At 29.5% G+C, this 18,099-nt stretch overlaps 1 protein-coding gene across 1 annotated transcript; it reads left to right on the forward strand.

Moving 5' to 3' along the window:
* The first annotated feature begins 120 nt into the window (after positions 1-120).
* On the forward strand, positions 121-2,726 carry LOC132952163 (uncharacterized). The gene is made up of 5 exons (XM_061024350.1): positions 121-387; positions 754-822; positions 1,717-1,792; positions 2,094-2,205; positions 2,325-2,726. Exons 1-5 carry the CDS (start codon positions 373-375, stop codon positions 2,506-2,508), a joined length of 456 nt encoding a protein of 151 aa, XP_060880333.1. The 5' UTR covers positions 121-372; the 3' UTR covers positions 2,509-2,726.
* The last annotated feature ends 15,373 nt before the right edge of the window (positions 2,727-18,099 follow it).

The raw sequence follows: 18,099 nt of genomic DNA on the forward strand, positions 1-18,099 counted from the left end.
TCTTTGCATACCTATTACCTACCACGCATGCTACCACAGTTGTTCCCGTGTATCTACCGTGTTATCAATAAAATGGTTTGTTATCACAGAATAGTTTATAGTATATGTTATCACTTCAAAGTGCAAACACGGTTGTGTTGCAGATTGATTTGATTTGATAGATGGGTATGGATTTGTTATGAATATTATTGTGATTTAAAATTTAATAGTATTAAATAGTATTTAAATAGTAACTACTAACTACATACTACTGGGTTAGAACTACCGAGTAGTTTTTATTTCATTAATCTAATAGACTTTCTGAATTTCAACATTAAAGTTTTACCTATTAATGCGTGTATAACAATATCAGGAAGTATAAATATTCTCGTAATGTCGTCAATCATGGTAAGTGTTAAATTATGTACCTATTGAATTCAAACTAGTTTTTCTGTAATGTAGTAATTTGTAACGTTTTTAATTGTATAATATATTACAAGATCGCTTATTTTTGTTCATTTTATTTTGAAATATAATACAATATAGTCAGTGTTGTAATCATGACTAAAGAAATACGTACAACAAATAATATTTCTCTAATTGTGGTTGTAATTAATCTACAAGTTTGAGATTTTTTCTTAGTTATATGTGTATTAAAACCAATAACGTACCCAGTTATTATTGCATCATTTTAACATTCTTGCTAAACAACCATACCATTTATTTTTGTTCTCTGTACAAATTGCTTTATACAGAATTACCTATGAATTTCAGATGGACGATAGTGGAATAGACAGTGATACTACAAAGCGTCATAAAACCACAATCGAAGAAAATGACAGAGTAACTATACATACATGTTATACAGGGTGATTTTTTAAGCATGCTCACCCCCATTTTGTCTTTTAATAGTAGATTTTTTAAAATTCTTATTTTTATAAATTTTTATTTTTTTTTTTAATAGAATTTTTTAGTGTTTTTACCTAAAATCTTAGATTTAAAAAGAAAAATGTTTATAAATTTCTAACACAAAATAATTTGTACATTTTTACATGTTTTGTCAAAATTTGAACTTAAAATAATTAGAAAATAAAATTGTGGCAATTTTTCAAACGTCATGGTAACAATATATTAATCGCAATAAAAAAAAAAAAAAAAAATTAAAATAAATACATTCTTTGGAACAGAGCTCTCAGAATCTAAAATCTAACCTATTTAAAAAAAACAGAAGTTTATATCTTCACAGGATCACTCTTAAATTTTTTCTCTATATAAATCACCGTAGACTTTTTTACAATAAAGATCAATGATCTTTAATAATACATTTCAATGGTGTACATATAAATATTAAATATTTACTTTTAAATCGTACAAAAATCTCAAATATTAAAAAATTTAGTATTCACTCTTCGGGTAGGTATATTTAAAATTTTCAAAAATCAAAATTTGAATACAATATGTATAATTTAAATATAAAAGTAGGGCAAACATGCTTAAAAATCACTCAGTATATTGATATATTAATATTGTGTATAAAATATTTGGTACGCCTAAAACAATTAATTTCATTTAAAACTGAGTTTATTCAGTCATATTATGAGTGTCAGATATAGTTTATTATATAAATCCTTATTTTTATAACATAATAATTATATTAAAAATGTAATATTTCAATTGATACAATGTGTGGAAAAATACAGTTAAACCATGAAATAATTATTTTTATTTCTATTGCAGAACAGTGACGAGGATAGCAACACAAGTGATTGCTCGATGAGAGTTACAAAACCTTCATTTTTTCAGAAAAAATTGGGCAAGTCAATTAATCAGTTAGCAATCAACGTATTATTTTATTTATCATTGTATGGTTTTACTGTAGAAAAACATCCCATTTTATTTTTATTTTTTTATATTTTGTTTAGATTTAGCTTTATGTTTATTGAATTTTCAAATTATTTTATCATGCACGAATGCACGATGAAAGAATTACAGTGGTAAGATTTTTTTTTTTTATCAATTTTTGGTTTTTTTTTAATTTTTATTATTCCTGTAGAATTTGTTTTTTTCTCTGTTATAATTTTATTGAGATATAATTATTTTTGCGTTCACTATAGAACAATATGCTAAACCAGGCTTGATGGAGTACAACCAAATGGCTGTTCCGACCAGTAAATCGTCCAAGATAGATAAATTGCCAGTGTTAGTAGATTGGGATTCATCTGACAGGTAATGTATACGTAATAAAAACGCTATTAGAATTCATATCATCAAAATCATTCAACTAATAAAATTGTAGACTTGATTCATCTAAAAATTAAAGAATATACATTTTGGTCTTTTTATAGTGAAATGGAAATACGTTTTTTTCCTGGACCAAAGGCTAGGCAAACATTGAGTGATACTTTCAGTCTACAAGAATTTCATGGATCTATAGAATCTGAAGATTTAGATTTGATACCACCACAACATACAACTAAAACCGATAATCAATGTTGCAGTTTGGTTTTGCAGAGGTGTGCAATTCTTTGAGATCTTATACTAATTTTAATTAACTAACATAACTTCCACAAAAATATATGACATACATTTTATATAAAATAAATCAAACTTACCAATAAGCATTGTGTTTACCAGCTATAGTAATATTGACTGATGTTAGAAGCTGCAGTGACCGATGCTGATATCGTTTATGAATGTTTAATTATTGTGTTTCTTCTGTTATGTCAATAAATAATGTTATTAAAATATTACTGTTGTTTATTTCCTACGGTTATTTAAAATGAAGAAAAAAAAGTAGGAAAGTGGATGTCGTGCAGCTGTACAGTAGGTTACAAGTGGGTCACTGTATAATGGATGGTATTAAAACTGAATCCAATGATATGATATCATTGAATTCGAAAAACGATTCTGAGCGGAGACGGTTTGTCAATGTGGATATATTTATATTATGTTTGTACATATTGTTATTAGTTATTAATTATTATTAATTCGGTAGCCAGTAAGTTGAATTAATATTAACAAATTACAACAATTTAACTAAAATCGTTATTCTTAGTTATTTAATATGTAATTTTGTCCAAATTTGAACATAAAATAACTATAAATGAAAACTTTGTTCCTATATTTTTGAGATTTTTGGTTACAAACTAACCTACTTATGTAGCACCTTGTTTTAAATTAGTATAACTATAAAAATTGAAAATTTTATAAATTTTTAACTATGAAATCATTTTTAAATTTTAAATTTGATAAATGTCATAAATCGAACTGCAAATGTTTATAAAAAATATTGTGCCTATGTATTTTTAATATTTTTCAACTTCTATTGTATCATTAAACCAGGAGCCTTGTATTAAATTTTCAAGAATTTTAACACAACAAATAAAATTTATTGACGTTGAAAAATATTAAAAAAATTGAAAACTGAAAATGTGCATAAACAGTTCAAAATAAATTAAAATATTTTTTAAATTGTATCGTGTATAGAAAATGCTAATATAAACAACCAGTGAAAATGTCATGAATATACGGTAAAAATGTTTTAGTTACACCAAAAACCAAAATCAATTTGTCGAAATTCCCGTTTTTCCTTAATTTTTATTTTGTTTTCCCTGTGCTTTTGAAAACTATTGGGAATATTAAGTGTTGACCTCCTGAATGTACCAACTAGATTCACTTTTCCATCGAACAATTATATACTGTTGAAGAATATCAAAGTAGTGTTTTTGCCCCAAACGGCGATGAAAGAAAACAAAATATTAAAATTAAAATAAACACACATCATAAGTAATTGTGAAATCAATACATTCATCGCTCCGCTATCAGAATCTAAAATATAAACATATTTTTAATTTTTAGGATTTTACTTTAATTTGAAATGTACATTTATTATTAATGATAAATTAATTTAAACTAATTAATATTATTTGATACAATGATGCATAAAAAATAAATAACAAACAAGTAAGAGTGTATAACTAGTTGGTAGGTAGTGAACAATAAATTAATAGCAAACTTTGGTTGATGTAAAATGTTTCAGTTATTTGAATAATAATAATGGTAGGTACTTCAATCAGGGACGTATTTAATATTTTGTTGCCCGTAGGTAACAATATTTTGGCACCCCTAACTTCGCTAATGATTAATTTGTACACAATATATTTTATTATTTACACAAAATCAAAAATAACTGTCTTATGAGTTATTACTAACTAAATATAATTATAAATTGAAACCTTTGAAATGTGAATTATGGAAAATCCTTTCTTAGTGTACACCTACATGGCGGTTCGAAGGTACCATCAAAATGTCAAGTCTCCATTCTCCAAGTATCATAATTTAGGCTCTACGTTGATCAGTCAGTGATTCAAAAACGAATTTTCAGTATTTTCCAAAATGTCCAATTTCCCGTGAACCTTTTCCAATTTTTTTTTCTGGAGGGATTATAGGGATTTGTGGTATAATGGTAATCCAATTTAGACAAAAATAAGATTATGTAAAAAAAAACCAGGGCCTTGCACCCGATTTAACCCGAACCCCTAAGACCCCTAAACACCTTTTAAAAATCAAACACCCGAAACCCGTATAACCCGAATGATTCTGTTTTCAAAACACCCGTGTTAACCAAAACCCGAATAAATATTCGGGTTAACCCGAAATCCCGAATAATTTTTTTTCTCATTCTTCATGCGACATATCATTTCGTATGTATTTCTTGTGGTGAGTTCGATTTTGTAGAGTTAAATAATCAATATTAATAATAACAGGAACAATCTAACAAACAATCATAGGTAATTTCTTGAAAATAAAATCCATTAAAATGTTTAATAACTTAATTGATTCTGATTAAAATATTAAGTATTTAATTATTTCTCATACCTATTATTATATGATATAATTTATTACTTTATTACTTTATTAGTAAAATAAATCCAAATATAGCCAATAGCAATATAAAATAGACGTGGTCTCAACAAAACTGAAAGTATTGACAGCCGTGACCAATAACTAATAATAACTTGTGTTATTTCATTATTTGCGACGAACTTCCAAAGCGGAATTACCTATGTCCCATAATATCTAATTTAGTAACTCGAATATCGTAATACGTGGCTATATTTATTATTTACCAGTTTTTCGGTAATCACGAAATCCTAATTTATATTTTATTTTATTTGTCTATCGCTCAACAGTCAGCGCCCCTATGGCCATCTATTTTAAACATTTTAATATTTTATTATTTATTATATCCATCGACTTGGCATGTGGGAAATTGTACATTTGTAATTTGTATCACGTTCGGTCTACGAGTCAACGACGCGCCTCTCACTACGTACCTACTCAATTTTCAATTTTATTATTACTTCATCGTACAATTTGTGAATACCTATATATTTTTTATATTACCTTTTAGTTATAGTATAATAGTATTATTCATAATATTTATAAAGATTAATTTTTTTAATTTTTAAGTCATCACAAAATAATCAATACCTATTCTGTTATATAATAGGTACGTAACATTATGCAAAATTAAAATATCAATCTGTTGTAACTGTTGATTTTGTAAAATATACCTATTCATTATGTTTTTGTATTTACTTTTAAATGGGATTAGGCTCTACTGGCTCTAGCAAGTTAACTATTTTTTAACCACAGAAAGCCTTGTAAACATTTTGATTTTTGATGACTGTTTTTTGTTTGCTTATCAAATAAAATTTTTCTGAATATTTTTAATAAGTACCTACAATTTTTCTTTAAAATATGCTAGTATGTTATTTAAATCCAGTACCTATTTAGATTTTAGACATGTTATATAGTAAAAAAAATGAGTTACTTGGACTCTGATGCCTATAATAAAACGAATAGGTAGTTAAATAATTAGTTTCCCATTGTCTTATTTCTTATAGTTCATAGAAAAAGGTAACTACTGTACATTAATTAACCTAGTTTAGTTAAAAACAAACGTTGCGAATTTGGGTAAAACATTTATATTTTATTATAAATAACATAAACATGAACACTTTCTGTTTTTTTTTTTGGGGGGGGGGGGTCATCAAAAGTTCTGTTTTATCCAGATTTCTCAGCACCCATATTAACCAATATTAACCCGAATAATAACGGTTTTGAAAACCCAAATGTTTGTTTAAAATTTTTATTCGGGTGTTTGAACACCCAAATACATCCAGCACCCGAAACCCGAAACCCGAATAAATGATTCGGGTGCAAGGCCCTGAAAAAAACATTTCACTTTGCTCAAAAAAATATTCCGCGGTTGCACATTGGGAACCAAAATTACACAATTGATTTATATATTTATTATTAATTTATATTTTTTCATTGCATAATATTCGAAAAATTGAAAACATAATTTTACTTTTTTACGGTCGTCGTAAACATTTTGTCAACTTGTTTTTAAAATTTTTTTTAACTTTGTTCAAAATGTTTTCAGTATTATATTTTACTGTAAAAATAAAACATTCCGTTAAATTAAAATTGAATATTTCAGTTAAATTTAAAAAAATTTAATTAAAATGTATTGTATTATTATACTCCCGTAAGTGCACAGATTGCCTATACAAAACGCCGCGTTAAAAATAACTATAATATTTAAATGTCAATAATATTAATATAGTGTAAATAAATGATGAGTTAATTTATTATAAAATCAAAACGATGTAAGGAAAACATTATTCATTATTCTTAGCTTATTATTTCGAGTTGTGAGCAAAAATATAATAAATGCAATAATGTCTTTTGGCACAGCGTTTTTGTTGGGCGATAGGTACATGTTTCCTGGAAACTTAGTGTTACCAGTCGACCAGAAGACCCGCATTAAGGAGATTATTCAGATTTTTAAAACTGCATCTCTCTTTTAAATGCTCCTGCTTTGTCTTGAATTCTAAAAATCCAATACGTACTTTATTTAAATTTTTTTAATTTTTACGTAAATAAATATTTTACTTTGTATAGTCCATGGTTTTAGTTACAAACTAATGTACACCATTGATATAGTGACCACTGTCAGCGGAAAAAATGCATGTATGAGCTACCCTTTAGCTACCTTTATGGGCAGGGGCGGCTTCATAGGGGAGCCTAGGGGCCGCCCCTCTAACCATGTATCTGGAGCCTCCCCTGTTTATGGGTTGGTATAACTATATAGCTATAAGCAACCTCCAAGTCTCAAGGAATTTTTTGATATACATTTTATTGAAAATGGTCCAGTAGTTTTTGGGTCTATTAACTTCGGATAAACCAACATACATTTTTAGCTGTATAACCCGACACTGAAAAAATTTAAAAAATATAAAATATAGCACTTATAATAGGTGTATCCTACCATCTTGGTCTTAGTGTACATCACTAGGGAAAATCGGCGTTGGTGTACATCGTTCTGTGAAGTAATTCGACCGAGATGGACTATTCGCCTTAAGCAGATTGAATGTAGAACTTGGTAATTTGGTATAAACCGACAGTAGTTCAAACTACTCTCTAAAATGTCTTGATATCTCTAAAAACAATTTGAAATTTTCACAAAATCGGTCAAGTAATTTTTGAAGTGTGTATTAGGTACAAAGTATATAAACATATACATTCAACTTTTGAACTCTCATATTTGTTTTAAGATTTAATTTCTTTATTCGAAGCCACAAGGAGACGATTTGTTGCATGATTTTTCCTCATGTGCAGCCCGAGTAACTAATGGCAACCATTTATAAACAAAAATCATTAGTACCTATGATCAGGCTTGGGCAAGTTACTTGTAGCTGGTTACAAGTTACTCTAAAACTATGTAACTAGTTACAAGTTATTAGATACTTTTATTCTGTGTAACTAGATATGGGTTACATTGGTATAATTGGTAAATGTATAAGGAATGATTGCCCGACCTCGGGTTTGTTAAAATAATGTTATGGTCGTTATGTTAGGAAAAAAAAGATGTCTTAAGTTTAACCATAACCGTATAACCACTGAATATCCACTGGCCAGATTAATTATTTATTTATTTATTTATTTATTATTAAATATACGGGATAAAACCCTTTAACACAATTACACATTACATTCATAGACATTAAATACAGTTATATAACTTAAGATAAGAAGTATATAATTAAACACAACAGCTATAAAGTAAGTAGACACGAAGGGTCAACATTGGCATTACTCATCATACGTGAAATCGGTTCATTTTTTAGATAGTTTGTGGAGGCGAAAGGGACATAAAAAGGAGCAACAGACCGGGAAGGACGTTGAGGAACACGAAAACAGATTAAGGAAAGCAATTATTCAGGAGGAGCATTTCAGATTTAATTATGAAAACTAAATCGAACGAATTAAATATTTTTTCTTTTTAGTTTTGCAGCCCACTTATGAATTATCAAAGCACAAAAAGCACAATGTAATTTTTAGTTGTAGCTTGTAACTTTCATATAAATTGCAAGTTACAAGTTAAATTAAAAATGAGTAACTTGTTACAATTAAAAGTTACAATAGTAACCGAGTTACATAACTTAGTTACATGTAACAATTATATGCCCAACCCTGCCTATGATCATGTATTAATGTCTATATTATATTCATTACCCGGTTATTATTAAACGTTGTACGCGGTAACTAACTTATGCCATTGGGTTTCATATATAAATTCCGCTTCATCTGACATTTTAATTTTATAAAAATTTCATCTAGTGAGTTGGTTATAATGTACAAAACGACCGGTATGTTGGCCGTTGGGAATAAATATAAATTAATAATTGTGCCAAATTACAATCATTTCATATATATTATTATAGAGTTTATACAAAGCACGAAACATTATGTTTAAATATTTTATTTTATGAATAAAAAAATATTGGGCAAAATTGATGTCGACATTTTATTTTAATATCTTTTTGAACTTATGAGTTATATTATTACTTATTAACATTGTTAGCCATTTCATAATACATTTGATCATTTGACAATCTGAGGATAGTATGCGTATAAAAGATTTAATGTAATGTTGAATGAAATGACTCGCGTGTGAGTGACATATTTAGGTGACATGGCCACGACTACGCAACTTAATCGGAATATATATTTTTAGTCACGCCTGTACCTACCGATAATTTAGTTTTTGATGCCAGCATTAGAAAATTACCATTTTACGTCGGGTAGACTGTAAAAACTTTTTAGGCAGTTAACGAAATTATAAGGTACAAGTGTACAAGTACAACTAAGTACAATTGGTACAATTCTTATAGGTACTATAGACTATAGTATATAGGTATTGATGTTTAATAATGAGTAAAAATATGTCAAAATAATTGTAGTATAAATACATTAAAATTGCAATGAAAAATATATTAACGTTACATAATAATCATACAAAATATATAATTGTTAATTACTTACTTATAAATAACATGACAGACATTAACAAATTAAACCATTGATTATAAATAAGTAATAAATAAGTATTTATAATCAATGGTTTTACTTTTTACATATTTTTTTATAGTATAATACTTAGGTAGGTAATAGGTTTTTAAATTTTATTACAATTGAAGTCAAAACATTTTTAATTTTTAATAATTTGTTTGCTCATGCAGTTCAATAGGGGAAGACGTCTATAATGCTATATAAAATTCAAAATTGAAAAATTTCTGGTTTTAAAATTGCATATAGGTAATATAGTTGATTGCGTAGAATTAAGAATTTAAGAGTTTCGGCACGAACTTTTAAATTTAAATATTATATAATACTGATATTATTATAAAGGAGACCCTTTGCCCCTCCCCACATGGTAACTGTACTGACGTATACACTTGCTGTTTACATACATGTATACAATAATACAATATAATATAGTTGTACTAGCCGACCCGTCACAGCTTCACCCGTGATTGGCTGTTTATTTTGCCTCCGGAGGATGATATGTATAATTTTTTATTCAAATTTTATCGTTTAATGTGATCGGCAAGTAAATAAAAAAATGGTCAATGAAAACGTATTGAAATGTTTCTAACGGTATTAATGATAATTAATATATTTTTATCAAAAATAGCTGATCCCGTGCACTTCGTTAAATGTAGGTACCAGCTCTATATGACTCAAACTTTGTTCAATTCGTTATTTAATAATCAGTGTATGGTGTTCAAAACTTATCTTAACTTTTCCGTTTCCCAGAATAAAAATTCTGCTTCGCATCAGTATATTATCAGGTAGGCATCTACCTGCTGTAGATCGCGGACTCCGTGCTGTTTGTACGTAAATGTATGATTTAACTCTTAAGTATCAAAGTTATACGAAGTTTGTCGTTTTTCCTTAATTCCACCTACGGTATGAATAAAAAAAAACCAAATTTAACCCTTTTTAAATTAATCTATTTTCTTCCCAGGGGTCTAATCTACACACAAACATTAATTTATATATACCTATATACATACATATATATATTGACGAAAAATAATAATACAAACATCAACAAACATGGCCCGATCAACCAATATTATAGCAACCAATATATTATTATAGTATACTATTATTATTTTAATCTCCAACAATAAACTAAATTTTTTATTATTTAGTTAATTTTTTCTGGACAGATGGCACCACTGTTGTATTTTTGACATCCCTATTTCCTACTTTTCTGGTGGATTTTCCTAAAATGTTCTTTCGTAAGAACCTTGTCCTGACAATTACGAACACAACAAAAAAAGAATCAGCCAAATCGGTTCAGTAATTCCGGAGTTTATCCCGAACAAAAAAAACCAACTTCATTTTATAGATGTAGATACATGGTATATTATTATAATATGCTGTATAGGTGCCTGTCGTCCCACTGTTTTTGCTGTCGCTGTTTCCGTCATAAGTATTACAATTTACAATATATTAGTACTTAGAGTGGCGTATGCGGGATTTTCCAACGGGGTGAAAGACTTAAAAATAAATAAGTACACGGTTGAAGACTCAAGATCAAATTTGAAAAAAATAAAGTAGCTCAAGTAGGCGCCGTCGCCCCTCCTATCGGTATAGGCACATGGCTACTATAAATTAAAATCACAGGAAAAAAAATTAACAACATTTAAGATTTTAAACCACGAAAATAATCTTGGCATTAAATAAAATAATACAACTTTTATTTTCATTTTGTTTAGTCTATCAATTGCATACATACCTAGGGTAGGTACCTATATTTTAAAATGTTAGTAATTTCAATTTCTGTCAATTTTTCTTTTTTGTCAATGTGTTGGCTTTAGGCTATAGCTAATAATCCGTGATGCGCCTTTTTTATAGACGGATACACGAAATACTATATAATATGATTTTTGACTTTTCAATGTTGAAATAATAATGGGTCCGGTGCAAGAACAAGGTATCTCCACTTTTTGAAATTGTTCAGGAGAAACAAATAACCAAATTATTTGATTTCTAATGAGGGTATAATTATTTAAAAAAATTATTTGAATTCTCCAAATGAAGAGCTACCTATACATGTATATATGTTTACATTTTAGATTGTTTTGAGTACATAATTTAACTAGCGAAAATAAAGAAACATGGAGATACCTGGTTATTGCACTAAAATAATTTTTTTTCCACATTTTGACTTAACAACAATTTAAGGTGAAAATATGATCACAAATAGGACAAAACTGTGCAAAACTAAAATTGTGTATTTTACAACATAGCGTACAGAGAAAAACAACAAATTCTTGATATTTTATAAAAATATAAATTAACTAAAAATTACGGAGATACCCGGTTACTGCACCGAACACTGTGAACACCATGAACATTAGAGGACTGTAAAGGCGGGTTTCCACTAGATACGCGTACGTGTACGTGCATAAAAATACTTTTCTGTGATTGGTTGGTGTACATGGTAAGCTTTTGGTATACCGGAGTGTTATACGTTCTTACCACAGGCTTGACCATGATACCATGAAGGTGGATCCAATTCAACTTTTCACGTGTACACGGCTCTATATTGATAACAATATTGATAACATAAGAATATATGAGGTAACTAATGTGTTACCGATCTTAACCGATCTAACACATATTAACCGATGGGAAACGTTTTTGAGACCGTTCATAGCGAACGTATCCGGACAATATATGCACGCAAACGTACACGTATGTAGCGGAAACCCACCTTAACCATGATTTAAGATATACCCTTAGATCATATACAATGAATGGAGCCATGTGTGTATTTCTCGTATACCGAGCTGTGTCCAACATAACCCCCCACTACCTATTTAATTTCAAGGTACAACGAGTTATTGCGCATGCGTTGCGTCTATGCCGCTTTACATTCCATCCCCACCATCCATTTGATTTCAAGGTACAACGAGTTATTACGCATGCGTTTCGCCAACAATCACTATAAAATAACTAATAAGCGGGGGGTTATGTTGGACACAGCAAATGATTAAAGTAGCGCCATCCATTGTATATGATCTAAGGTATACCTAACCGTAACCAGGCATCTCCAATTGTACGATATCAGCTTATCTAATGAACGGATATAATATAATACCTGGTTATTGCACCTAAATGTCGACAAAATTAATCTTTATCAGTAAATGCATAAACATGAATTTCTGAAAAAAAAGTGGAGATACCCGGTTCTTGCACCGGACCACGATTTAAGATATACAGGTTAATCATCGGCCTATAACGAATAGTGCTTTACGGTGACTGGTGAACCAACTATCTGAAACAGCTGAGGGCCCGAATCCCTAGCGCTCGTTGTGGTTTAAATATGTTAAATATATATATAATATCGTAACGATATAAACCACTTACCACGGTTATCTGCTTTTGATACCAATAATACCTATAGTATATAGTATTATTGAATCTTTAAATTTGTCCTCAGGGTGTGCTAGTAGTACTGGGAACAACTGTTTCAGATAGTTAGTTCACCGGTCAAATTGGGTGACTGTAAGTTGCGTCCCAATGTATCTTATTAATGTAAATTGCGTCGAGTATTTTTTGGGTATATGTAATTTGCGTCCCGGGCATTTTTCAGTTCAGAATGTAAAATTTTTGATGGTTTAATAAACATTTCTTTAACTGCTTTCCGTTTTAAATTGTTACTAATTTTTTGTCTAGTTAAAATATTTTCTGGTAATGGCTTATGTTTATGTTCATTAAAAATCTCAATTTCAGTATCAATAAGACTATTTACTTTTGCAAAGCACTTACGCGTTTTGACGGTGCAACACCAACGTTCAACATCATTTATTAAAAACTTGTGAAAACGAAACTTTTGACCAGCAATCACTTTTAATGGTTTATTTTTTTCACTTAGCATTGTGTTAAAAATGATCACATTCATTTTCAAAAATCTCCACGTGCACTCGTATAGAACGGTTATCGGTGAACTAATATGTGTTCATCGTATGAAATGTTACTACAGTAAAATTTTGCAGATAGAGAACAGGATAATATACTCTTGATAATACCATCATAAATACCATCGATAAAAACATTATAAATGTTAGTTTTACGGATTTTCCGTCGGATGCAATTAACGTATACATGACAGAAACACAGGCCGCAACTTACGCATGTACCTGAGAAATACCGGGCCGCAACTTTCGTATATTGTTATCGGAACCTTTTTTTTGGGACGCAACTTACATTTACCGGTAAAATTATGGGAGTTCGGTACGCAACCTGTATATCTTAAATCGTGCACCGGACCCAAGGTGTATTGATAAGGTGTCGTCACTCTTGATTGAAAATATTGCCATAGTTCTATAGACACCAGAGCGCGCTTCCTGTCCTACGAAGGCCTATTTTTTCATACTGTTAAATGCAAAATCCCTTAAAACTATGAATTAAAATGTTATTTTTTTCGGAGTTGGCATCTAATATAATATATTAAAATTTATAATAATTGGAGCCTGTAATTTTAATTTACATTTGCATTGTTGTTTGAAATATTTTTTATCAAGTAGACATAATTTATGAAATATTATGATGTATAATATTTAGTCACTTCTTGGGATATTTGCAACCTAATTGAAATCTTTAAATTAAATTAAAACTATTATGATTCTGCTTCTAATTTTAATAGTAGTCTTGTAGAGTGGAGTATTATTTTCTAGTGCTCATAAAAAACTCTAAAAACATGTTTAAAATATTTTGCATATTTTATTATATGATTAGGTATATTAATTATATTATAATATTATTCAATAATAGTTATCTTATAAACTTCAAACTAATTTTGAAAAATTGTTAATTGTAACACTTTGAAAGCATTATGTATGATAATTTAGTGAATTAACTCTCACATTTTTCAAATATTTTTTTTTAATGGGAAATTTAAAAATGACAATATATTTTAATAATATTAATAATTGTTTTTGGTTAAAAGAAAGTATTTAAATACATGCATATAAATAATTTAGAACATAGAAGTCATTATGCAATGAACAATTTTGAATTTTATTCCTTAAATCCTAATATATTTTCAATTTTCCAAAGCTTTGGTGTACAAAACTGTTCATTTATCGGCCTCTTTAGGACATACAGCGCTCCCGGTGGTGACGACTATCTGTAGTAAAATGTTCAGTCAAGTTTTCAAACAAGTGACGACACCTTAACAATACACCTTGACCGGACCCTATAATTGCTCTCTATCAGGTGTAAACGTGTTAGTTATAGGCGTATAGCTGAAGTACGTGCATCGTGCACTGCAGTTGATGGCTCAGCAATTTTCGGAAGTGGGGGGGAGGGGATATGCATTTTTTTACTATTCACACCTCGTTGTACAGCATTACAGCCGTAAGTATACATATCATATATTTTATAAGTACATAGATATATACAACAACTAGACAGCCGTCTCCTTCGTACCGACGAAGTCGGCAGTCATTTACAAATCAGGCAATGTTTACAAAATAATATTATCACAGTATTATATACCTATGTATATTATGAATAAATGTAAAATAAATGTGAACATTGCCTGCTTTATAAATGGCGGCGCAGACTTCAACATTGGTCATAACTGTAGCATAAAGACTAGTTGTTGTAGGTATATATCTATGATTTTATATGACAAAAAAAAAGCCCTTCCGTGGGCAAGCTCGTGATTGCGTGCACGATGTATGCAGAGTTTGAATAAATAAAATCAAGATCATCAATTCTAGTTTATTTACGAACCTAGTGTATTGTGTATCTACATGTAAATAAATCTTGCTTGACGCTTATATATGGTTATGGCTAATGATAATGTGAAACATCACAAAAAAAAAAAGGAAATTGGTAGTGCAAGCACTGCAAGCAATGGCGGGAAGGGTTGAATAATATTGAGCTACCGACCGTTTTTAAGGAGTTCAATATAGGCAATTTCCTATGGGTTTCGTGTAAATGTGTGCGAAGTAAGTGATCATTAGTGTAAGTGACTGTGTACAAATTAATGAATAGCGGAGCGCCCCCACACGCCATGCGTACAATATGTCAATAACGCAGCACTTTACAGTTTACACACTAATTACAAATGTCAATTTTAGTGAAACACTGAAGCCTAGTTTCGTATTTCCAACAATATATAGCTTACTGATTGACAAAACACAATGTATATAGTATGGACACTATTATTAAACAAATTGAAGAGAAAAAGTTTAACTAGGCCTGCATATGCGTCGATTTACGATATTTTATTTGCATTGTCCAACATTTAGCTCTAAAACATGTGATATTTAACTTTTTCAATTATCGAGTTTAGTAATATTAGAACATCAAAAATTGACTTTTTAACAGGCACGGATTAACTTCTCTTCGACAATATTGATAATAGGTGTTTTTACTCTCAAACCGCTCAATAAACCATATCATTGGAAATACAAAAATTAATTTTCGTAGAAGTTTTCCATACTATTAATACCCTCTATAATCTATGTTTCAAATTTCAAAACCCAAGGCAGCCAGTAAGTAGAGATTTAAGGGTGAGTAAAACCGGATGAATACCGAATATTGGTTCATGTATTAATAGATACACAGCATGCTGTTCTTATAATAATAATTTTAATAATTGTATAATTATTATACATTTGTATAGCGACTCTTGGATTATTAATTGTGTTCAATACATTTTCAGTCAATACAATATCATTGTTATTAAAACGTCTATATTCAATAACGTACCCAAATAACATGAATACATAAAATAGGATTTTTAATTTTTATTGTAAACTGATTGTTATATATGAACTGTGTAATTAATGCATTTATTTAAATATAATTTTACACGACCTATATAGTTAATAATGTACTTAACTGGCAACTGCATAATATTTTTTTTTCTTTTAAATTGGTCATTAATCCCGGCAACTATTGCCATTAGCTGTTTGTTTTTATTTATTTGTAGGGGAGGATACTGTTGGTTGGTAAACACGTGTGTGTAGTTTTTGGCAGATTTTTAAGTGGGCACCCGTAGGTATCTGCCATGCCCGGGTGGTGGGATGGCGGCACTTGTTCTCCGGACACCGTGACTTGCCCGAAGAAAAATGCCGCCCATGACCGAGGATCGAACCCCCCAGGTCGCAACCGACGCCTTGGTCCGCTCGGCCACTCCGTCCCCCAATAATTAATTCATACCATTATATACGTGCATATAGCCAATTATTGTAAATTTAATTAAATGCATTTTAATTTAGTCTACCTAATTAGTACCTATATAATATAATACGTATTAATTGAAATGTTTTTGATTTTAATTAATAAAAAATATACGCACAAGTGCCTAACTATAACGAAGAACAGTCGTCTGCAGTCGTAATGTCATCATCACAGCCTGCACGCGCATTATGTTACAGTTGCAAATCGTTCATCACGAACACGAACTATTCGGGACTATAAGATCCATTTTCCGTCTGTGATAGCGAAAACGGATGATAATAATATTTCATCGGAATGTTTTGCGGTGAAATACATCAACACCCGCCTTCCCGGTAATAACCACACCCGTCCAAGGGGGCAAACGGGGCAAGTGCCCTATGGCGTCCATGAATTTAGGGGGCGTCATCAAATAGAACGATAAAGAAAATGTTGGTGTTTTATTTTCGATATTAATATTCCTTTAATATACTGTAATAATACCGAATGAGAGTGCACTATTAAATTATATATATTATTATACTATTAACTATAATTAAGTATACAATATTATTAATACATTATTAATGATGATATAACAAATGATTACAAATTATAACTGTATAGGTATTATACCTATAGGTTGTAAGTACAATAACTACCAACCATAGATTTGATTTTATAATATTACGAAGAATATTATAATATGTAAATCATGATAGGTAACTACTATTACCCAAAAATATATTTACATACTATATAGTATATTATAATAAATTAATATAATAAATATATATAACATATTATGGTACGTTTATAACCAACTTGTTATCAATTTTACCCACTTCTAAAATAAATCAAGTTCGACTGAATTTGGACAATTCGTCAAAAAATATCACTTGTCATGGCAATATTGTATACGCCACACGTAGAAACGCAGAACGTATGAATGAATGATTTATAGACCACTTATTTTACGCTCAACTTTTTTTTTTAATTTCCACAAACAACGACTTATGAGGAACCTATATTGTATAAAAGGTTCAAATTATTTGACCGAGTGAACATTTTTTTCATCGATAATAATTTAAAACAACTATAATATAAATCAAAATTTTCTTACGTCTATACCTAAATAGTTAAAAAAATTCCAAAATATTTCGAACATTTTCATGTTTCTAATAAGTTTATTTTTTAGAGTTACACCAAAAAACAAAATCGATCTCTTTCAAAAACTGGTTTTGCGTAAAATCTCGGTTTTTATAAGCATTTAATAGCTTATTATAACAAGTTTCATCCAGTATCGTTAAAGTCTATTGATCAGAAATTACTTTGTTTTGGTAAATAATACATTATACATATTGTCAATTTTCGAAAATGATAATAAATAAACAGGTAACATTAATTAATAAGTACTAAACAAATTTAAGGAATGTGGTTAATTATATGGTAAGAATGTGAAGTTAATTTTGCGTACTTTTTTTTTGGGGGGGGGGGGGGGAGGGGGGTGTCAAA

Source organism: Metopolophium dirhodum, chromosome 9, assembly GCF_019925205.1.
Source record: "Metopolophium dirhodum isolate CAU chromosome 9, ASM1992520v1, whole genome shotgun sequence".
Classification (NCBI taxonomy): domain Eukaryota; kingdom Metazoa; phylum Arthropoda; class Insecta; order Hemiptera; family Aphididae; genus Metopolophium; species Metopolophium dirhodum.